Here is a 23821-nt window from a genome sequence, read left to right on the forward strand (position 1 = left end):
TAACTTGGTCATTAAAAGAATCTATTAAATTCATCAAGTTGTGCTAAAGAATCTAGAGTTTACTTTACTTATTCATTTAGATAATACCCTATGGGAATGAATAATTTGAGGATGAGAAATTTTGCGGATCCACTAAACTATATATCTTTTGGTGTTTAGGGGTTATTTTAGATTGAGAATAAAGGTACATTTAATTTAATGTTTGTGACACTCATTTTGATAAAAATAAATAAATATCATAATAGAGCGTATGGCTCTTTTGATAAAAATATTTCAAAATCATAAACCATCATACATAATAGCTCCATGTCATATTGTGTAAAGATGCGTGATCAACTATGGAATCCCATTAATCGATAAACAGATTCAATGTTGGTTTCTTCTATCTTGGATTTGATAATCAAATTTTATTGTACCGAAATTCAAAATAATATCACATTTCCATCGATACAATGAATCTAATCAAAAAAGACTAAGAGACTCAAATCAAAAAATTCAATCCTAGATATTAGATATTCCTCTTCAAGTCAAGAGAGTGGGCATTTCAACATAGAGTGGACAAAATGTCATTGTTTGGACCCCTATGCATGAACCACATTTCCAACCTTCAAAGCCAATATGAGTAAGTGGGTTTATACTTTAATTTTATTTTATTTTTATGGACCCATGAAAAGGAGTCTTCTTCAATGATAGGAAATAAGTCTTCGCACGTGAAAAAAATTTGTCTTCGGTTTGGTTTTGTAATGGACCACTCGGCTCCTCCATCTGTTGGTGATTGACCCTTAAGACCAGTTGACCGCCATATGCGGAAGACTTTAGAGAATCCAAAGGAAACGACCAAAACAAAAACAAAAAATATATATATATATATCATCATGGCGTATGCAAGACAATAGGACATGACATAATACTTCCCACTAACAGCATTTTAGTGCTGATTTTCTAACTAGAAAAGTCTTCACTTGGCCATAACTTGACTGATGTGGCACACGAACACGAAACCATTGGGGATGTTCAGTTGTGTATCCCGACAAAAAAATATCTATGATTTCATGTTCATGCCAAGGCTTTCTAGTTAGACAATCATTATTTAATTTTTTGCTCATAGAATCCGGGGATCCACCTATTACATGTACCCATGTGTATTGAATGGCATCCTAATTTATAGAACTAATCTTTCTATGCTTGCCGAGGGCACACACTTGAGAGTTTGTGAGCACTATGAGAAAAGGTATTTATGCAGGGAATAGGACTTAAAATGGGATAGATTTTATCTGAAACTCAAGTAATTCAAATTTGAATTTAGCGAGTTTAATTCCTTCAAATATATCTGAATTAAAATATGATTCAAATATGGGTTGATGTCCCTTAACCCGAGTCTAATACGGATCTATCCCTAAATCCACTAAGGGTATGTTTGATTGCACATGGAAAATAAGGTGGAAAATCAATTTCCATGGAAAATGACATTTTTCAAGTGTTTGATTGCACATGGAAATGGAATTCATTTTCCACCCCATTCAAAAAGTCCACTAAATCATGGATTTCACTTTCCCACCCATATGGGTGGGAAAATGAAATCCACCAATGTTTTTCATCATCAATTATTCCCTACCACCACCACTACCACTACCACCACCACCACCACCACCACCACCACCATTACACTAACCTTGCCGTCATCCTCATCGCCGTCGTCACCATCGCCGTCGGCTCCATCTCCGACCACTTTCTCTCTCTCTCTTCTTATTTTTCTTCTTCTCCATCCCTCACCTCCTCTGCCACCACCACCACCAAGTTCTCCCCCCATTTTCCTCACTTACCTTCATCGTCGCCACCGCCACCGTCGTCATCGTCGTCGCCGCCACCGCCACCGTCGTCGTCGCCGCCACCGCCTCCACCATCGTCGTCGTAGCAGCCACCGCCACCGTCGTCGCCGCCACCGTCGCCCTCGTCGTCGCCACATCCTCCTTCTCCTCTTCTTATTTTTTCTCATATTTTTTCCATGATTTTATCCAAGTGAAATCAAACAATGGAATTTAATTTTCCAACCCTACCTATTTTCCACAACTAATTTTCCATGGATTTCAAATTCCATGGAAAGTGGCTTTCCATGCAATCAAACATACCCTAAGATTCGAATGATATATTATTTTGTAATTTATATTTTTATTTTTTTCAAGTTGTCTTTCATCAATCATGTGTCATGGTCTTGAGTTCAAGTCACTATTTGACCATATTTAAACAATTTTATTTGAAATAATCTTAAACAATTTGAAATTATTTGATCCAAATCAATTAATTAAGTCGAATCAGATTTGAATATGAATTTAATGAAAGTAAAATGGTTCGGATATGATTTTAATTAGAAGAATCAGAGTTGGATTCAAATCTAGAAATGAATCCAAATAAATAAAAAAATTTAATTTGGATATGAGCATACTCATATTCGACTCGACCCCAACCCATTTTACACCCTCGCAAACAACCATTGATTTTGCTCTAGTAGACACTTGTATATTGAGGAAAGGTAACTATGATTCTGTGCACACCACCACCACATCAGCAAGTGTTGTGGATAGTCCTTTCAAATCGGATAACTTCAGATTTTGGATCGAAGATTTTGATTTTGAGAAGGTTTCAATACTATACCTTACGAGTTTGGTTGGAACAAAATAGATCCCGCGGTTTTTAGGAGTCTTCACCCTAGTAGTCAATGCAAACATGTCCCTTCTATATTAAATAAGGGTGTCAATGGGTCGGTTTCAGATTGGTACATAAAGAACCAAAATCAAAATCCTTAGATTGTATCGACTCCAAGTCTCAACTTAGTGGAACTGAAATTGGAACTGTGAAAACTTTCTTCTAAAATGGTTCTGGTTCTCAATTCCTATTGATTATTAAAAATATGGGTTTGGTTCCAAGAGATCTAATTCTAATCAGTTTCAATAAAAATAGAAATAACATCAGAGTTTTCGATTCCAATTAGGATTATATGGGTACGCATTGATGCCCTTATATTATAATGAGAGAAAGGTGAGTATTGTTCACACAAGTTACATTAAATAAAATTTAAGTTACCAAAACTCCCTTATATATATAATGTCTCCATTACCATTATAATGAGAGAATACTCCTTGCATTAACTTAAATGGCACAATACTTTGTATACCTAGACTTTCTATTGAAAATTTTAAAACAATCTCCTAAATTAATTTAGTGCCCTCTTGATTTTCTCTCCTTTTATCAACGATTCAAATCTAATTCCATTCATACAACAGGGATATCTCCAACATGAAAATAAATAAATAAAACAAAATATAATGGAAGCAATAAAAATTAAATTAAATTAAATTAAAAATACTAATGATAAAATGAAGCACTAAAACGTACGTGATTGACATAGCAAGTGCACAGAACCAAAGATCTTTTTTCTTGTGTATCCTAAAGAAAAAGATTTATGATGCCACATCAATTGTGTAGGTTTTAGCACGTCAGTTTATCAAGATTCAAAAAAAAAAAAAAATGCTTCTTTGATTTCTTCCCGAGCTCCTTTTATTTCTGACCCGGATAAGTTAACTCATATGAGGATAATAACTTCTAAATCTATGATAGCCCATGCTTGTTTATATGCTGGTAAATACAAGGCTATCATGGCCTAGGCTGCACTGTAGAGTTGGATTTGGGCTTGTGGGCAGGGTGAGAATAGTTTATTTAGCCCAATAGGCCCTTTTGTATGATTTTAATCGGGTGTGCCAAAAGCCCTTGGTCTGGAATAAACAACCCCCCCATATAGTACTTCTAATGGCCGTTATAGTTAGTTGATTAGAAAATAATTTGAAGAAAACCTAGGTAAGTAATAAATGGGTATAATATCTTATCCCTAATATGATTTCGTCAGCACAAACTAGACACCATGAAAAAGATATCAGGAATAAGGATGAGATACATGTCCTCTCTAAGGGGGCATGTCGTCGTGCAAATTATCTTGAAACTTGGGTATCATACCATGGGCATAACTGTCCACAAACAGATCGTATCTCCAAATATGACTAAGATAGGCAATTGTTAGAAATATCCCTATGAAATCATTCCAAAAAATTCAAAACAATTATTACATAATCATTTAACGTAACGAAAATGATGGGATGATTATTGATCATGTCATCCCTTTCACTATAGTTTACGTATGCATCTCTTCACCCCATACTAATAGGGTAGGATACAGTAATAAGGATGCAAGTGCATCTAAGCGACTTTTTCCCACTACAATATATGAACACAAAGATTAGTGTTGTTGGACTTTGTGGAGCCTAGTTATATTTGATCCGGTTAACGACCTGATCCGACCCAAATAATATTTGTGTGGTATTTTAATAGAAGACTTTCTTAGGCTTAGTCTATGGAGTGGAGGCTTGGGCCGATAGGCCCAAGCCGAAGCGCTCATGGACTTGCCCCCAAAAAAAAAAATTTGGGTCTATTTTGTAACCTATTGTGAATCCTATGCGCAGTATATAGAAGTCATTTTTTGTGATTAAGATTTTTTTTTAAGGTCTTGGTTGTTGTTTTTGGGACTTGAGCCACACTTTGTAATTCTTCTCAATAATAGTGAAATCTCTGCAACTCTGTGGACGTAAGCAAATTGCCGAACCACATAAATGTTGTTTTGTGCGTGTGATTACTTTCTTTTTCAACGTATATTTTTTCTCTATTTTTTTTTGTTTCTCTGATTGAATTCCCTACAAATGCGAGAGGGCGAAGTGAGATATGTTTGACCTCGCGTGTCTAATCAACATTAGGTTAAACGAGCCCCTTAGTTCTTGTTTGAAGACCTGAAGATTAACATGGATTAGGACTTTGTTAAATTAGAAAAGGAACTTGAACATGCGAGTGCAATCTATAAGTACATTTCAAGCAGGTGTTGAGCTCAACACTCTACTGATGTGACACTATATTGAGAACCATAGATTTTTTTCCTCGAGATATAAGTAAAAAAAATTCATACCACAACATCGGTGGAGTGTTCAACTCAGTGTGGAAGGATGTCAGTTCAGCATTTTCCTACCTTTTTGTTGTATGGATGAACTAGAGTTTGCCGATGCCTACGGGGCATCCTGTTTGTGGTTAAGTGGGTAAACGAGAAAAAATAATAAAGTTGGAGAAGTATTATTACGATAGGAAGAGTTAAGGAAAGATAATAAAATTTGCGAGTTACTAACACCACACCAATTACAATTCTGTAGTGATTTTACATAAAAAGTGGTGTGGCATTAGTAAAAGTTGATGTGACAATATAGTAATTTGAGAGATAATATTAGAATAAAATTAAGGTATTTTTGAAGAGGAAGTAGAGAAAAGGTAAAACTTATAAAAAATTTAAATTTTGAGACCAGAGAGTAGAACCCATTGTTATTTTTTTATTAAATAGATTAGATCAATGGTATGGACACCTATTTGTAGAGCTAAAACGTAAGTTAAAAGAAAATAAATGGAGATAATCACACGGTAACCATCAAAATTTATGCTTTAAAAGGATCCATCATGTAATGGGTGAAATGGTAGGGGTTGGTGTTTTAATTAAATCATTCCTCTTACATTTAATACCCAAACTCTTTATATCCAACGGTCATGATTATTCTATCAACAAAACTCTTAAACTTGGTGATGCACGTTGGTGGTCCTCCCCTATGAATCAAAAGACGTCACATGAAATGCATTGATGCATTGAAGGGGCAATGATAGCTAGCTAACGTGCGCTGCAAGCGCATCATTCTCAGGAGCCCCTTTAATTCTTTCATTACTTCCAACTAAAGTGGGCCCACCAACTTCTCCCTCTATGATCATCCCCTGTTTTCTTGCCACGTAATCTATCATCTTTTTAATCCCTCCTTGTTAAAGATTGCTGATAATATCTAACGGCTACTATCAACATGAATACTGCAACCAAAAAAAATATAGACAGCTAATGTATTTTATCCAAACTCTTAAAATTAACCTCAAAATCTTAAAAAAAAATGACAATTAAGTTATTTTACCTGCCCAAATCCGTGATTCCAGAGAGGAGAAATTATATACGAGGGTAAAAATGGTAATAACCACTGTTTTCTTGTGAGTACAGGAATCCCAAGCGTCCCGCATGCGTCTCATCCAGAATTTGCCTGCAAAAAGTACCACTCACGCGATTATTAGAGCGATTATAATCATATAAGAAACAGTTCCATTGAATTAGTCAAAGCGGAAAATTACTACAACAGCTATTAATAATATCAAAATTAGAATTATTTCTTTCTTTTTTTCAAATATTTTTTTACTAAAGGTTATATATATATCCGATTTAGTAATTACATTTATTTTTACGAAAACAGTTATACAGCCTTTGTATGGACAATTTAACGAACTTGCATTTCTGCCCTCAACTTGAATTAAAAAAAAAAAAAAGGATAAATATAAAGAACACACTTACTTGCAAACTTAACGAAAGATTACAAATCTTAGTAATGGTCGTTGGGCAAATAAGGAATGTAATTATCACATTGGAAATTCAACACCACAGCCTTATAAATCTCATGTAAAGGTTAAACACTTCTTTTTTTTTTAATGAAGTTCTTGAAATTTTCTCCTTTGCATCCTTTCCTTGTGGCATCAGATCATGTTTTTGGAAGTCACAATGTGAGGTCACGATTCTTAGTAAGATTTGAAATCTTAGTAAGTCACTCAGGCTAACCTGAATCATAAGTAAATAAAAAAGTGACAGAGACACTTTAAAAAAAAACAAAACAAAACATAAATGTGACTTGATTGAACAAATAAAACATGTATGAATTTTTTTTTTTCCAAAGAATGGCCTTTTTTTCATAAAACACCTGTTATTATGGGTTAAATATCAATTTTCGAAGTACTTATTTCAGCCAATCATTTGATGGGCCTGAAGCATTGGATCATGATTTGGGATGCCACAACAAGTACCTTGCTAACTAAGCAAGGCTAGTCAGAATCTTCAATCTTTGACTTCCTACGTACTTTAACTAAGTACACTTGAAAAGCATGTTATCATACGAACAGGTAAATCAAATTCACAAGAAAGAAAATTAAATTTTAAAGTTTTATTTTATTTTTTTATTTTTTACCGTATCTGGATAATTGAGTAGAATAGGAAGAACAAGCTTTAGGTATAGTGAAAACTCCAAAGAAGCCTGAAAGAAGTGAAGCGTACCCAAATGTCAGTAAGAACATTTCCAGAATTTCTAACCATTGAATTAAAAACATTTTTCAATTAATTAAATAAACCCAATAAAAAGTTAAAAAAAAAAAACTTACCCAACTTGACCGTGTTCCACATGGTTATAGAGCTTCCAAAGCGTGCCAAAACAAACAAGATTGCTGCCAGCTGCCATTGTCACATATATTCTCTGTTTTTAGTACTTTTACCAAAGGTAAAAAAAAAAAAAAAGTAATTGGGTATTACCCCTTTGGATTTTGATATATATTAGACAGGCCCCCATGTTACAAACTGATGACATACCCCTTGACAATGATCTTTAGAAAATGACCTAAATGCACTTGCCTTCAATCTTTTGCCATCGTTATCACCTCTAATGTTAAAAATATCTACTATTATTTTCAAACCAAAAATAAATTAGAATCATAGGGAACTAATGATCATTCAAAAGGAAAACAAGGGGTTTTGACAAGTTAAAAATGATCGACAAAAGTTCCATATAATATGGAAAATGGGAGGCGAAATGATTTCCTCTATAATAAAAATAAAATAAAAATTCAATTTTTAGGTGTATGATTTACACATTTTGCCAAGGAATTCATATTTCAACTCAAAGCAATTCTTCAACCTGGGAAAAAAAAAAAATTTCCCAATGCACTTTCTGGGAAAATGATTTTCCAATCTCCTAATGTTATACTCTCATGATTACCTCTTCTTCCAAAAGCGAAAAAAACCACTCTCTTTGTGGCATTTTCCAAGGTGCAATCCAACAGTGGAATTCACAGAAATTCAATTCCTTTGAAAACAAAGTCCATGTGACCATCTACAGGTTGATAGATGAGGGCATTTAAGTCATTTTGTATTAGTGTCTAACGTAGGAGTTGTCAAGGGGTATGTCTAAATTACCCTAAATAAAAGGTTAAAATTGAAATTTGAAAATTGAAAAATGAAGAAAGAAGAAGAAGAAAATTTACTTTCATTGTAGTAGCAGGATCTCCATGGAAAAGAGCCCTAAGCTTCAAGAGAAACTCATTCAAGTAAGGAAGAACCAGTTTTACCAACCAAATTGCTTCATCTTCTCCCACCAAATGCATCTCACTTGAATTATTCAATTCTACAGCTCTCCTGAGCATATTTAAAAGGGAAATTTTGATTAAAATTAGGGGTTCTCTTTCAAAAGACAAATTCACAGTTTTTATTGAAGATTACCTGCAAATAATTGATTTGTAGAGGAAGATTGCAGAAAGAGATAGAAGACCCATGTAAGAAATTACCGAAATCAAGCTGTTTAAAGCAAAAGAACAAGATAATTCAGTAATAGCTCGGTCCAAAACAGGGAATATTTGAAGAAAAATGGGATTTTTAAGTACCTTAAGTTGAGATCTTTAGTGTAAAAAGAAGAAATCAGGATAAATATTCCAAGTCCAAACACTAAGGCTGATTTTGCTACGTTTCTCCACATCACTAGATCAACTGAAGATCAAACAGTGAAAGATATGAGAAATTTTGGAGTTTGGATTGAATTTATTAAATGGGGAGTTGCAAATTGGAATCTAAACTAACCAATGTTTTGTAATTTGTGTTGGGTTCTGGGGAAGCTCTCAAATTCTTCTGAAACTGAAATTAATAAGAAACAGCCCAGATTAGGGGGACAGTGAGAGAAAACCCTAGAAAGTCAAAGTGAAAACCAGCTAAATTAAATCTAAGTTCTCCACATCAATAGGTCCAGTGAAGATCAAACAGTGAGAGATATGAGAAATTTTGGAATTTGAATTCAATTTATCAAATGGGGAGTTGCAAATTGGAATCAAAACTTACCAATGTTCTGCAACTTGTCTTGGGTTTTTGGAAATCTCTCAAATTCTTCTGAAACAGGAACTAATTAGAATCACCCAAATGGGAGAACAGTGAGATAAAACAGAGAGAGAAAACCCTAGAAAGTTAAGTTGAAAACCATATAAATTTGCAAATTGGAATAGAAACTCACCAATATTTTGCAATTTGTGTTGGGTTTTTGGCAATCTCTCAAATTCTTCAGAAACTGGAACTAATTAGAAACAGCCCAAATTGGGGAATAGTGAGATAAACACACTATAAAGTGAAAACCAGCTAAAATTGAAAATTGGAATCGAAAACTCACCAATTGTTTGCAATTTGTGTTGCATTTTTGGGAATCTCTCAAATTCTTCAGAAACTGAAACTAATTAGAAACAGCCCAAATTGGTTCAGTGAGACAAACAGAAAGAGAGAAAACCCTAGAAAATCAAAGTGAAAATCAGCTAAAATTACTCACTTGTAGGTTGTTTTCTGAGATGATTTAGTGCAAAAGATGGTGGCTTTTTCACATTTGGAGAGATGGGTAAGGGTTTTTCATGGATTTGATTAAGCTTCTTCTCTTCTTTCACAACTTTAACATCAAAGCTCTTCTTCTCTATCATCTGTTCTTCTTCTTCTTCTACTTCTCCTTCATCTTTTCCATCAAAAAATTCCTCGCAAGTTTCACCCAAAACTTTACAAGAATCAGATCTACTATTCTTTAACTCAATTGGGTTCTTCTCAACAATCTTCTCAAACTCCTTACAATTTTCATCCACAATTTTACGAAAATCAGATCTATTAGTCTTCTTTATATGAATGGGGCTCTTCTCAACTCCATTAACAGACACATTAAGCTCCTTACATGACTCAATCGATGATTTTCGTGAATCAGATCTTGACTTTCGTCTCTGAAATATGTTTCTCCCAATAACCTCAACAGGTTCTGGTTTCCATGTCTTTCTCCTCTCCCTTGCAACCCCACTTTCACTCTGATTTCCATTCGAACATTTCTGATTTGCCAGATTTGGTAACTCGACACCTACATCTCCATCAACAATGCCTTCTTCGGGATTCTCTTCGCCATTGAAGACTTTGATTCCTCCATCCAATTCGTCGTTTTGGATTCTAGTCTCCCAAACAGAACCTGCAACAACATTTCTGGGTGTACTTCTTCTTCTACTAACCTCCATGATAGAACAATTACAAGAGAAGTTTGGAGCTAAAGAGATGCGCAGAGAGAGGAAGGTGAAGCTAGTTTTTGCTCTAAATTTATCAGAAAAAGGAGATAAATTTAGTGGAGTTTGGGAGATTAGTTCTGTTTTTTTTTTTTTTTTTGAGAATGTAACTTAGGTTATTATTCTCTCTATTTCTAATATAAAAAGTCAAGAGTGCTTCACATGCAGATCAGAAGGATGAATCTAGCAGAACAGAGAGAGACTCAGGCGTCAGGACTGTGTTTTCTTTTGTTTTACTTATTTATTTATTTATTTTATTTTTGGGTCATTTACAGTACAACTCCACGTTGGGATGCCCCTGTGTTTCCAAAATTACAATCTCAGTCCTACCTTCCAGACTAATAGAAAATGACCCGGATAGCCACATCTTTCTCAAAACCAAATTTCAACATCTTAGTTAAAATTTTAAGGAAAAGTTCTTAAATACTTTCGGTCCCACAGAATTGTAGAGGAAAAAATTCTATGAACTTTAAAATAAATTTTTAAAAATAATAATTTTCATCATAGAATTTTAATTTTAAATTTGAAAATTATACGGAAGTTTGAAAACCATCCATTTTCAAGATCTTGGATGAAGTTCAAAAATAAATATTGATTTTTTTGTTTTTTTGGTATCTGAGTTTTTCAATGAAATTTAAGGGGTTGTGGTGTTGGATTGCCAATTTGATAATCTATTTGAGCAAAACAACTCTTACTAAGACTTAAAATCTCACTAAATCGATAAGAAAAGTATTTTTCTTATTGATATTATTGTAACTATTAAAATTTGAAAGTATCACAATGTTGATAAAACTTTCATATATGCAATAGTTCTATCGACATCTGGAATAATTTCGATATTTATGAAAATATTGATAATTTTTTGAGAAATTTTTGAAATTCTAAATCCTCACCTTCCACCTTAGGATTTTATGGCCTTCAACCTTCAACACTCAAGTCTCAAGGCAAGATAAGATCTTTTGAAAAGAAAATGATAAAATTTTGTATACAAATACTAGGATTTGTTTTGGGATATATTAGACTTATTCAAGTTGAATGGAGCCAAGTTATTCAATTTTAAAACTATGATTTATAGTTTTGGACGAGGGAGTAACTATGAAAGAATAGAATTAATAGATAGGAAAGGAGGTGAGAAATTTATTTTATCAATGGGTTTAGGGCAAGATGAGACGATGGATTGAAGATGAGATTGATTAGATTAAAAGAAATTTACCAACTTGAACATTATGGATTTTTGAAGGAAATTCTTCTGGTTTCTTTTTCAAGATATTGAAGATGAGGGCATTTAGGTCGTTAAATATTAATTCCTGAGAGAAGACCGAGGTCAAGTGGGCATATCATAAATATTCACCTAAACATGGAGGGTTAATTTGTAAATCACTTTTATTTTATTTATTATTTAAGAAATTTGTATGCGTTGCTACAGTTAGTGACAGCAAGGTTTACGTATTGTCGTGGTTGCTTTTGCTGCGTTCAAAATGACTCACGGACCATTAAATTTACAGTGAAAATACTTTGATGTTTGCCCTGTAACATCAAGGCCGACTTTATAATTCTCTAGATTTGCCACGTTTACTACTGTCACAAGGGCCCACAAGCTTCTTTGTCAACAGATCATCTTCCGTACATGATTCAAGTATGTGACGTGTACGTAAAAATAAATATATTATAAAATTTAATAAAAAAATAGGGCATTTGTGTCTTTTGCCTTTACCTTTCATGAAAGAAAATATTATATTAACGATGTTGGATATGTTGTGTCCAACATAATTACCCTTACGTTACTTTGATGATTTTTTTTTCTTTGCCCACAAAAGGATATCCGTTATTGATTGACGTGCCGTGCCACCTGTACTTGGTCCCACAAAAACAAATTGTTGTTGATGGAGTATTATTGTCGTATTTTTGTTCGTGATCATATCTTATGTTAATGAACGGCTGAGATCATCTCTCAGAATATTTTTCTTCGCTAGATGCCCACTACTAGATACTTACCCACGTGGGTCTTTACGTGTGGGATGCCATACAACCATACCAAAGCTGTATTATATATTCCTCACCGACACAAAAATCCAAAGGAGCAAATAATAATTAATGCAAAAGTATCAATAAAAAACAAAGGGTTGAAAAGGAAATTTTTTTTTTTCAAAATTTTTATAGAGCCCCCGTTTTTGTATTACATGTGTTATTTTTAAGGAGGTATTTTAAATATTGAGAAATATATAAGGTATGAAATAAATATAAAATACCACGTGTCTAATAATGAGGAGGGTTTTACCAAATTTTTATGCGGCCCTGCCCACTTTAAAATCCGACCCTAATTGAAAATATTAAAATGAAAATCAAAAAATATATATAATTAATTTAGAGATTCTATTGGCACATCAACTCTTACTAATAAGGCACCAAATCTTTTGAAATCAAATGGTTGTCAAGATTAAGATTGATGTGGTTTAAGTAAAAGTTGTCCTGTTAATAGAAACTCTTTTAAATTATTGTTGATCACTTAAAATTTTCAGTGGTGGGTCACATTTAAGGAGAAGGTTTGTAAGCCAACTCCTGGAGTATTGAGTCAAAAATATTATTTATGAATTAAAAGAAAATTATTATATATGGGGATTTTTGTGCACCATTATAGGATTCTCTGTTTGGGAACTTTAGTTCCGTCCACGGCACATGATTTGCTCGATATACGAGAAAGATAACGGTTGGTGCTTTAACCTTGGCTATAATTTGTTCCTTAACTTTCTTTAATTTAAAAATAAAGAAATAAACTACGTTTGATCCAAATTAGAGGCACATCATTTGGAGAAGAGAAACATGTTAAGGATTTTAAGCCTTAGTAAGGGTCGATCTGCTCAAATGGATTACCAAATCAGCCACTAGTACACTACATCCCTATATAAGTTTTGGTGAAAAACTTATTGGCATTTTTTTTTATCAAAAACCAATTTGTTTTGAACTTGATTCAAGATTTTGAAGATGGGTGGCTACCCTAAACTTAAAATTAAAATTCAACAATGAAAAATTAGTTTTTTTTTTTTTTTTTGAAAATTTATAGAATTTTGTCTTCTACGACCTTTAAGCATCAGATCATATTTTACGATGCCAAGAGATGACCCCAAGGGCTCTTAGTAAGTGTGTAATCCCTACTAAGTTTGTCTTTGGAAAAACAACAAATCCTTTTTTATGTTTTAAAATTGATGATGTGTCATCTTGAAACCTGAGTTTTTATTTTATTTTATATGAGACTAACATAAATGATCTAAATCCCAAACCCAAATTTGAACAAAACAAACAAACTAATCCAGATAACATGGATGTAGTAAACAAGGACGAAATTGAGTTTGAGATTCTTGGTGGACTTACACTTTCAAGTTGTCTTGATTTATAATGGTTGGATTCTAGCACTTTTCAATGACCGTTGTTTTCGGAATTTTTTCTTTTCTTGTGTGTCCACACTCAAATCAATGATTAAAAGGCATCAATCAAGTTATCATTTTTTAATGTGGGCCCAGTCAAAGACACAAGAAAGAGTATTTTGATCTAAAACTGAATGCCATACGACCTCTTAGGGATAATATAAAGGGTTGTGATAACATGACATCCCCCTTTATCATACGCCCCTACACACCCCCATCACAGAACTGTAAATCATTTGTCTTGGGATACACAAGAAAAAGACTTATGGTTCTACATATCCCGAGGCAAGTGATTTATGATTCTGTGATGGGAGAGTATGTTAGAGGGGAGTGTTAGAAAATCATTATTCTAATGCAAAATAACTGTGCTAAATTGAATTGATACTCTTTATACGCTCTTGGACTTGGTAATTCATAGAACCATAGATCTTTTTCTTTGGGATAAATAAGGAAAAAAAATTTATGATTCTATTCACATGCAACATCAAAGAGAGTACAAAAAGCGTCAATTTATCATTAGTCAATATAAAATTATAGTCTTGTAGGACCCACTATTTTCGTTGGTTCTTTTGATGGTGGGGATTTTATTGAATTTGGTTTTGTTAACAAATGTTTAGGTGCATTAAGTACATCTTAGTAAGAATCATATGAGGGCATTTTTGGAAAGAACTTTTTAGGAAAATTTTGGAGGTGTATTCAATGCAACTTAATGTGTGCCCCTAGTACACATGTTAACCAATATCAATTGAAACTCCCACACTGCAATGAAATGGATGGGCTAGACACTCATAGGGATAATGGTCTTAAAAAGAATAGTGCCACGTGGCATTTTCATTGCATGTAAGTGGACCCTTTTAGAAATGAAAACTAGTGGTTAAACTAAGGCTGCCAATAGGCCGGGTTTGGGTTACAGCCTGGTCTTAATCGGACCACAAATCTAGCCCAAGTCTAGCTTACATAACGGTCAGTTCGGGCCATGACTGACCATAAAACAACGTAAGCCCATCTTGCAAGTGTTCGGACCTATTTACAGACATACAGGCCCACAACTTTTCTTATATATTATAAATTTAGTTATACTATATTAAAATAAAACTATAATGTATTAGTGGGCTGCCCAATGGATCAGGATCCCAATTTCAAGCCCAACCCTAAAACCTGAATCAGCCCTAGCCCAGTCCAATAAATAAACATGCCAGCAAATGCAAGCAAGCTTAGTGGGTAAAGTCTTTGGGTGATGATATTAGAAACCTAGGTTCCAATTCTGCTAACATCGAATTATCGAACTCATTAAAAACAAGCTTATCAATCAAAGATAATAAATAAATTAACCAAATAACACGATCCAAACCTAGTATCCATCAAAAACCCTAGGTTCAATTCAGAAGATTTGGTTGATGGCGGCCTTTAGATACCCAAGCCCTACCCACGTTACAAGCCAGGTTGGTTTGTTTTTAAGAGAGAGAGAAGAGAAAAGATATAGAAAACAAATCATAGGTTGCCAGTTGCACCCCACCTAAAACTATCCAATTTTTTTTTCTATCTTAGCCCTTCTAGTCTCACCTCATGGAAAGAGTCTTTGTGATCTCCTTCATCCTTTCTTGAGAATCATAATCTCATGATGTCACAGTTAACCGTCGCAAGCACATTTTCTTGACATCGCAACCATACTTATAGAGTGCAATTTGTAGAAGTAGAAGATGGTAACAATAATGAAGACAAAGAAGAAGAATGTAGCTTCGCAGACAATTTTAGGCTTTAGCCAATCATAAAAATGACGATTTTGCTAGAGTGCAATCTCTTTTTTCTTTTCTTTTCTCTTTGGTTGAATACAATCATACGTATGATATGCAAGGAGGATTTTTTATGTGATAAAGTATAATTGGTATTATCTAATAAGTCCCAATGAAGAAATGAGATGAAAGAGAGGAGAGGAAAGCAAATTAATTTCATAGTAAATGGTAATAAAAGGAGAAACAATAATAAGAAATGAACTAAATGGAATTATTTAACTCATAGATGATTTTCATATTTTTTTGGTTAATTAACACTATTTTTTTTTCTTCCAAAGGAAGAAATTCTATGATTCAAGATTAGAGTTAGAAAATCAAAATCCTAATATGCTCAACTTACCACTACTCTAACTACACAATGAATGATTCTACGATTCAAGATTAGAGTTGAAAAATCAAAACCCTAATATGCTCGACTAGGTAAGTATCAAACCAATACATCAAGATTATAATATACCACCACTTCCCAGAGTGACATTTGTGATGGCTCACTTTGTAATGGTTTTCATGATGGTACCTTTTTAAGGTCCAAGTAGCCCTTCCATGAGACAAGAAACGAAAAAAAGGATGAATGAAGAAATTATTGAAAGAGTCACAATCCAAAACGGTGTCCCATTCCTATAACCACATATGGTGTCTAAGTGATACATTTTTTATGGGTGTGATGTAGAAAACGGCTTGGTTAGAAGCCCGGGATGTTTAAAACTCCAACCAAAATGTGCCATGTAAACAAGACACCTTACCTGATCTTGATCATTATAGAAATAGCGTTAAACATGACATTGTACGACACATGAATTGGTTCGGCTTGTTTGAGAGGTCAATCATCACTTCCCAAGGAATTCCAGAGCTTCTCAATCTCATTCCCTGATGAAGAGATCTAACTTATTTAAAGAGTTTAAGGATTCTATCAAAAACATTCCAAGAATATGATTCTACATAGATTCCAAAGAGTTTAAGGATTCTATCACCATGGATGGATGAATGTGAGCTGGTTGTATGACTTGGGTGTGGGGGGTAACTGTGAGAGAACAAGAAACATGGGTTTCCCTTCCCAAATAAGAAAATAGTTTTCAGTGAGATTATGTTAGAGATTTTTTTTTTCTTAAACAGGATGGAGAAGGCTTTTTTTAAGGGAAAATGATTTACCAGCAAAATTTACAATTGTACATTAATAGGCTTACAAAATTGGTCTGTAAAGGGCTGTCAATGGGCACTTGCAGGTTTAGTGTTCTTAGGTACATTTAGTTGTCCTGTCGGGTAAGGCTAGCCAAGGCGCACTAATAAAATTTGCAACATGTATGGAAATGTCATCAAAACAAAAAATTAAAAATTAAAAAAATAAAAAAACCAATCCAAAATAATGGTAGTTTAACTTTTAGTCAGTTCTCAAAATAACAAGAAACTCACATGTGAACATTACTTATGTCAAATCAATCAGCATTATCACAAGATATATCTTATTAACTCTGGCTATTCTTATTAAGTCAAGTATGCCACAGTTCAAAAACATTGCCTTGACAAAGGTAGAATTCATCCATCCAATTACAATCCAGATGCTAAAACAGAAGCTTAGAAAAAAAAAAAAAAAATTTTGAAGTAAACGCAACAGATACATTGCAACATGGAAGCTAAAAATTGACGGAAGTTTTTCCCAGGTAATGAAACAAAAAATCTAATTTGACATGTTGAGATCGTTTCTAGTAGCACATAATTCTATAAATAGTCACTTTTAAGTCAAATTGAAGGATTTGCGTCTTGTTTCTTATCTCTTTCTTCTTCTTCTCTATCTAAATTTTTCTTTAATTTCTAAATTAAAAAAATGAAAGAAAATATCGAGTCAATTTTAATTTATATTTCATGAGCAAATAATTTATCTCCTGAAGTTTTGATCTCCTCAAATTTCAAAATTACAAATTGAAACTGAGCAACTCTTCCACCTCTTGAAAAGCATTTTTGGTAATACTTTTATGACAATTTAATTTCCTCAAATATCTTTACTCTTTAATGTAGTAGTGACAGAATTAAACCCTTGAACCTTAACCTCATCTTTACTACATAGCATTAACAATTTAGTTTATTTATTGTAGCATTGACAGAATTCAACCCTTAGGCCTTAACCTCGTGGTGAGATTGGATTCCCAATTTAGTTATGAAATTGATGCCAATTAATTTGTTCCAACTAATATAAAAGATGAAGTCACGCAAAAAGAATGATTGTGTTGTGTCACACCAATTGCCTGCATTACTTTAACCAATGCATCCTTTGTGTGAACGTCCTTTACTATCTAATGCACTAAGTGCACCCAATAAACCATCTTAATCTATAGGATCAGAACCCAAATCACCAATTTAACTCTTGAGCAATGTTTTAAAAATGGAGTGGTGATGAGATCAAAAAAATTTCAAATTTGTCTGATCAATGTATATTTATTAAAATACTTAAAAATATGTATATATTTTGCCTAAAATACCCTTATTTATAAGGTGAATTATCATTTTATGAGCTGAATTTGAAGAATTTACGATTCCAACTCATTGTTCATTTTAATTACCAAATTCGGAGGTTGTAAAGTGATTATTTCACAGGTTTAAAGTTACTATTTCCCAGATAGGCTCTTTAAACCTGAGAAATAGTCACTTTAAAATCTTGGAATTCGTTATCATTCACGTTTTGATAAGTAAAATGTAAAGTGAGCCAGAATTGTAAGTTCATCAAAAGTTGATCACTTTTTCGTAAATGTCCCTTATTTATATTCAATACTAACAAAACGATTTTATTGCAAAATTTGATTTTCTAATGAACCAATTCTTTCTTATTATTAAAGCAAAACAATCGTTCATTGAATTGGATCAATGATTAAGATTACTTGATCATGGGGACATCACCCTGCTATTAGCTACAGGGAACTAATAAATAGCTTCGTTCTTGTCGTGGTTGGTTTTGTGCCTACTGTGGCACATGGATGCCTATTAAGCTATCTTCACCAACATTTCCTTCTGTTTTTTTATATGTTATAAGAATAATAGAGTGGCATTATACCAATTAGGGCACATAAGAAGCAAAATAATTGTATCTTATGAACCCCGAGGGTTGGCTCAATGGCAATTTCAGACCAATAAGTGATTAATGCCTGCAGGTTGTGAGTTTGATACCTAGTATGAGCATTGATTCCTTAGGGACCACCCGCGAGGGTACACCCTCACTTGTTTGTGACATTCAGGCATGCACATGCCCCGAGACTAGTCCTTGGACAAAATCATGATCTATGGATTGGGCAAAGCCGAAATACGGGCCTGGTCCACTGTCTACAGGGATATTCGATTATAAAAATAAATAAATAAATTTATTATATGTATTTTTTAAATATTTAGAAAATAGGAGATATATTTTATATGGTTGGGGAAAAACAATTTTCCCCAAAACCAATAATACAAATCTGTTAGGGCACCCAACTATTCCTCGGGCATGTGCCATCCCCTCCCCCATACGCACTAAGGTAGTTTTGGGGATAAATCCTTGAGAATTGCCCCTAAGAGGGGATTCGAACTCAAGATCTCTGCTTCTTGAGGCATGGTCTTGGTGATCACATTCACACCAACTTTTGATAAGAGCACCCCTAATTCATATGAAATCGGCAAATAAGTGGTACACATCTTAGTAACAGTTGGTGTGGCAGTAAAAGCCACATGCATTTAGTTTTAGATGCGATCTTTCATCTTCGACACCAAAATACGTCTACATACATACTTACTAGTTACTAGGGCTGGCAATGGACTGGACCATGCTGTAAACCACCCGGTTCTAGTTCACTTCCAAAATCCTAGCCCAAGCCCCACCTAGCTTTCTATTTATGGGCCGGGCCAACCCCAAAATTTTCCAATAAATATTATGCTATATTATAATTAAAGTTACCAAAATCAAAAGCCTGAGATCAGCCCTAAACATGAAGCAGACCCAGCCTTGTCCAATATGATAATTCGGGCCCATCAACAGATACCAAAACAAGTCCACACAGGACTGGGTAAACCCGACCCATTGGCAGCCCCACCAACACACCATTGTTGTGAGCTAAGGTGATGGGTTCTCACCAACAGTCATCTCTCATTTGTTTCATTTGCCTTAGGAGGATGTCCTCCATAATTTCAAGCCACTAGATATTTCTCAAGATTCATGCTTCACAAATGAAGAGGTCCACCCAATGGTGTAGAACCTAACGATGATGTTTTTTAAGGTGGACTCCAACATTTTCCAACAAGAAATATTATGCTTAAAATTAAAACTATAAGGGTGGTATGATTGAGATAAAATATTTCCCAAACAATATTTCTCAAGAAAATAGTCAGAAGAAATGGATTTCCTTCGAAAACATTAGCTAATGCTTAAATTTTGATTGATCTAAGGAAATTTTAAAATAAAATTGGATGTTCTTGTTTCTGATTATAATTTAGAAAACGAAAAGAGAGAAAGAAAACCCTATTTTGGTCCTCACAAGGCTCAAGTCTGAGTCCCAAACTAATTTTAATTTATTTATTTGTCCATGGAAATGAGATTTAAGCTTTGATGGGAATCAGATTTTTATTAGTTTAGAACTTTAAAGTTCTTAATTTGAGAAATCAAATTCTATTAATATTTTGAAATTGAATGTGAACCAAAAGAGATCAACAAAGGTTAGTCTGAACTAGGCTTAATTTATGGCAAACAAAAAAAAAAAGAGAACTCTGATCTAGGTGATGTTGTTATGATGGGGAACAGATTAGCTCCACCAAGAAAGTTTCTGACAGTTAAATTATATAACCTAATTTTCAAAATATGGAACCTAAAACTATATGAAAATAAAGCATCCCCTACCCTCTTTTCCAACTTTTATTCAAATTAACTACTTCAAAGTTCACACTATGAGACCCAGCATGGCAGTTGCAACTGCTCACATATAAGATAAGAAAAAAACAAAAAAAGGAAAAAAGAGAGATGCTATTAGAACCCTAACTTTTTTACTTATTACACTCCAATTTCTTAAATTATTTATCACACCCCAATTAAAATTGAAAACACATCATTCAAACATTACGGCTCAAATTAATATCTCAATAATCTAAAATAATATAACACTCGTTCAAAGAATTTCAATAGTTGTTTACAATTATAATTAGGCTCAAATAAAATCTTAAACCAAGCACTCTTCATTTTAATTCCCAAAACATGCATTTCGAGTGCATTTGTCACTTTTATAATCAACAAATTCACTGGTATATTTATGAATTTGTAGATTGAACAATGTACCAAACTCGGAATTTTGTCATATTCACGCACTAAATGAAGATGAGAGAGAGAGAGATTCTATTGGCACCCCAACTTTTACATGAGGTGCCAATAGCAGCTCTAAAAAAAGGCAGTCTTGTGAAACAATCTCCTCTGCACCAAAGCTGCAATAGAATCTTTTATCTGGACTAGATGGGAATGGCACCAAAACAAAAGGAGGAGAGAGAGAGAGATCTGAATTTCCAAGGAGAGCCTTAAAAGAATAGACAAAAGCAAGTTCAAGAGTTTAAATCCAAAATTCAAGATAATGGTAACTTAAGCAATCAATTTTTCATTCATTTATCACTAACAATAAGAACAAACCGTATACAAACTCACAACTCAATACTAATGTGAAGGTATGTTAAACCAATGTAAGGTTGGACTCATCATCTTCTACATTAAAAACTACCCAATGAGGCTAAGTAACAAAAAAAAAAAAAAACCAATTATAGATTATAAGGAAACACTCTTATACTAAGATCACATAATCGATGGAGGCGGAGTCTCCCACACATCAAACACATTCTCCTCACTATGAAGAGCAAATAATCGATCTCCTCCGATTGAAAAATCACAAATTGAACCCCCATAGCTTCTTCTAAGCCTAGATGTCAATACCCAATCAGGTCCACAAAACACCGATACGCTATCATTCATGGATGAAAAAAGCTGGCCTTCATGTAATGCTAGCTTCGGATAACATGGTTCATCCGACATTTTTCCCTTCGTCAAACGACTTCTCGAGCTCCATCTTACACTCCCAACTGCTCTCCTCAAATCCATGAAACCCAAGTCCTCATACTCATTCACCACACAAATTGGAATTAGTCCCCTCCATCGCTATAGCATCACGAACGCGTTTCTCATCAATCGTGATTGGAGCTCCAATGTCTGACCAAGACCAAACCATTCTCTTCTCTCTAAAATCCAACAAACTAATGTAACAGTTATCTTTCCTAGGAAACAAAGTTGCAACCAACAAACAATTACTCCCATTAAGCCATTGAAGTCTATCAGCATCACCAAGAGACCAACCCGGTGATTCGTAAAAGAAATCGATTTGTTTCCCTGTGATTTGATCCCAAACTCCAATTCCATACTCATTGCTTCTTCCCTTACAACTAGCAAAAATCTTGTCATCTGAACTAAAACTCATTGCCCCTGCTGTGAAGCTCTTAATTTGATTATCATGGCTTACATTGAACTTGTAATTAAGATCACCCGTCGACGAGCTAAAGAGACCCATACCACCATCTCCTCGCCCTAATCTCTCACAAGCGCTAACCACAATTTTCTCCGAATCAATCCAACCGATATCATTAACTCTTTGATAATCAAGATTGATTGAAGGGTGTTCTTCAAGCATCCAATCATAGACATGAACAATACTACCATGTGCAACACAACAACCACCCTCGGGGCCGGCTCGGATCGCTGTTCCATCGCCCGGGGCTTGACCCATAATCGAACCAGCCAACCGAAGCCTGTTTCCGTCGAATTGGCCCCACTTGGCTGCCCTGACGTGATCAAGGAGGCCATAGTACAAGGCCTCTCGGTAGAGTAGTTTTTCGGGTACTTTGGCAGGGATGTGAAGTTCCCCGGTTCGGAGGAGATCGATAAGGACGGAGAAGCACGATGGGTTGCGGTCGATGAAATACTCGTCGCCATTTCCAGATTGAAAATTCCAATTGTCGTCGAACATCGCTCCAAAGATCGAATTGCGGCCAGCATTAGCAAGAGTTGTTGAGCTAGTCTCAAAGATCTTACCTCCAACATTGAATCTCACCCTGTCTTTCTGGATTCCCATTGCTGGAAAGAAATTTGAGAAAACCCCCAATTGGGAATGAATCAAATATGAAGATGAAGATCTTTAGAACCAAAATTTAAAGAAGAAAAGATGTTTTTTTTTTTTTCTTTAGGGAATCTGTTACAGGAAAATCTGAAATTAAGAACCCAGAAATAAAAGACACAGATTGATAAAACTGAAACCGAATTTAACGAAATTAAAATAGCCAAAACAAAAGAAGATTGAGTATAAATCTAAGAACAACTTCGTATATCAGACATTATGAGACACCTTAAAAAGCAGAGTAGATCGATGAGATTAGTACAGAATCTGAACGAAATCGAAAAAACTGCGATATGGGTATTGAAGAGGGAAGGATTTGAGAGATGGGTTGTCATTATTGTGGAATTTGGTGCTGTGGAATTGGAGAATTGGAGCGGGTAGGATTCAAAAATGTCTCATTTTTAGTCTTCCTGTCTTTTTCTCCCTTTCTTTCTAAGTTTTCCTTCCATTTTTGTAAATTTCCAGTCCTGTCCTTTGGTCTTCCACCAGTTCAGACATTTTAAAATTGATCGATGGAGTCTTTGCTGGGCAGTTAAGGGATCTAAATAAAGTCAGCTCTCTCTTCTCCCAAAAGAAACCGTGTCTTGTGGGATTTTTTTAAATTATTTATTTTGTATAATATAAGGAAATTTTGAAAGAGATTAATTAATTATTTGCCTGTTAAATCAAATACTATCCTAACTACTAATATAAATATTAATATTTCCTAAATATATACAATTTCAAATATTTTAATGCATTTATGAAACCAAATTTGATCTCTCTGTTTTCTCTTCTTTGTCTCATTATCAATTTTAAGTTATTTTAACTGAATTTAATATTTTTGGGAGGTCGTGCTATTTTTGTTGATTGCAAAGGTGCATTGGTTAAACATTGCCAAATGTTGCTCATCAATCATCACCCTTGAAAAGTTTTTATTTTGCCTTTAATAGAAAAATGTAAGGGTGTTTTTCATATTATACATTAATAAATGTAAGGGTGTATATGTAATTTGGACAAAATCACCAAAACTAGATAAAATTTGGAGAAGATGAAGAGTCTTAAAAAAAAAAAAAAAAAACCTAATGGCACCATTTTGATTGTATATAATGTTATTTTGTTATATATACTAGTAGGTTGCATGTGCAATTCCAGAAGTGTTATTATAATGGTCTTTTTGTAATTTAAAATATTATCTTAA

At 34.1% G+C, this 23821-nt stretch overlaps 2 protein-coding genes across 12 annotated transcripts; both read right to left on the reverse strand.

The window, feature by feature from the left end:
- Positions 1-5489: 5489 nt before the first annotated feature.
- LOC147392723 (uncharacterized) lies at positions 5490-10492 on the reverse strand. 11 transcript variants are annotated; one of them, XM_086456305.1, is made up of 12 exons: positions 9513-10492; positions 9360-9413; positions 9207-9260; positions 9038-9085; positions 8783-8836; positions 8590-8692; positions 8429-8503; positions 8194-8344; positions 7318-7387; positions 7128-7193; positions 6036-6158; positions 5490-5937 (listed from the first exon to the last, which is right to left on the reverse strand). In XM_086456305.1, the coding sequence occupies exons 1-12, from the start codon at positions 10225-10227 to the stop codon at positions 5879-5881; spliced, it is 1572 nt and encodes a 523-aa protein (XP_086312431.1). In that variant the 5' UTR covers positions 10228-10492; the 3' UTR covers positions 5490-5878. The 11 variants fall into 11 exon arrangements, with proteins under 11 accessions (XP_086312431.1, XP_086312425.1, XP_086312430.1 ...); XM_086456299.1 differs by having other exon boundaries at positions 9038-9097; XM_086456304.1 differs by having other exon boundaries at positions 9038-9082; positions 9207-9266.
- A 10585-nt stretch (positions 10493-21077) lies between these two features.
- Positions 21078-23127, reverse strand: LOC147392724 (BTB/POZ domain-containing protein At2g24240-like). The gene is given in 2 exon segments (XM_086456991.1): positions 21078-21611; positions 21613-23127. Coding segments are annotated over 2 exon segments (1326 nt in total). The 5' UTR covers positions 22600-23127; the 3' UTR covers positions 21078-21272.
- Between the last annotated feature and the right edge of the window lie 694 nt (positions 23128-23821).

The sequence above is a fragment of the Akebia trifoliata genome, chromosome 10 (assembly GCF_017979445.1).
Source record: "Akebia trifoliata isolate Shusen 1 chromosome 10, ASM1797944v1, whole genome shotgun sequence".
In the NCBI taxonomy this organism is placed as follows: Eukaryota; Viridiplantae; Streptophyta; class Magnoliopsida; order Ranunculales; family Lardizabalaceae; genus Akebia; species Akebia trifoliata.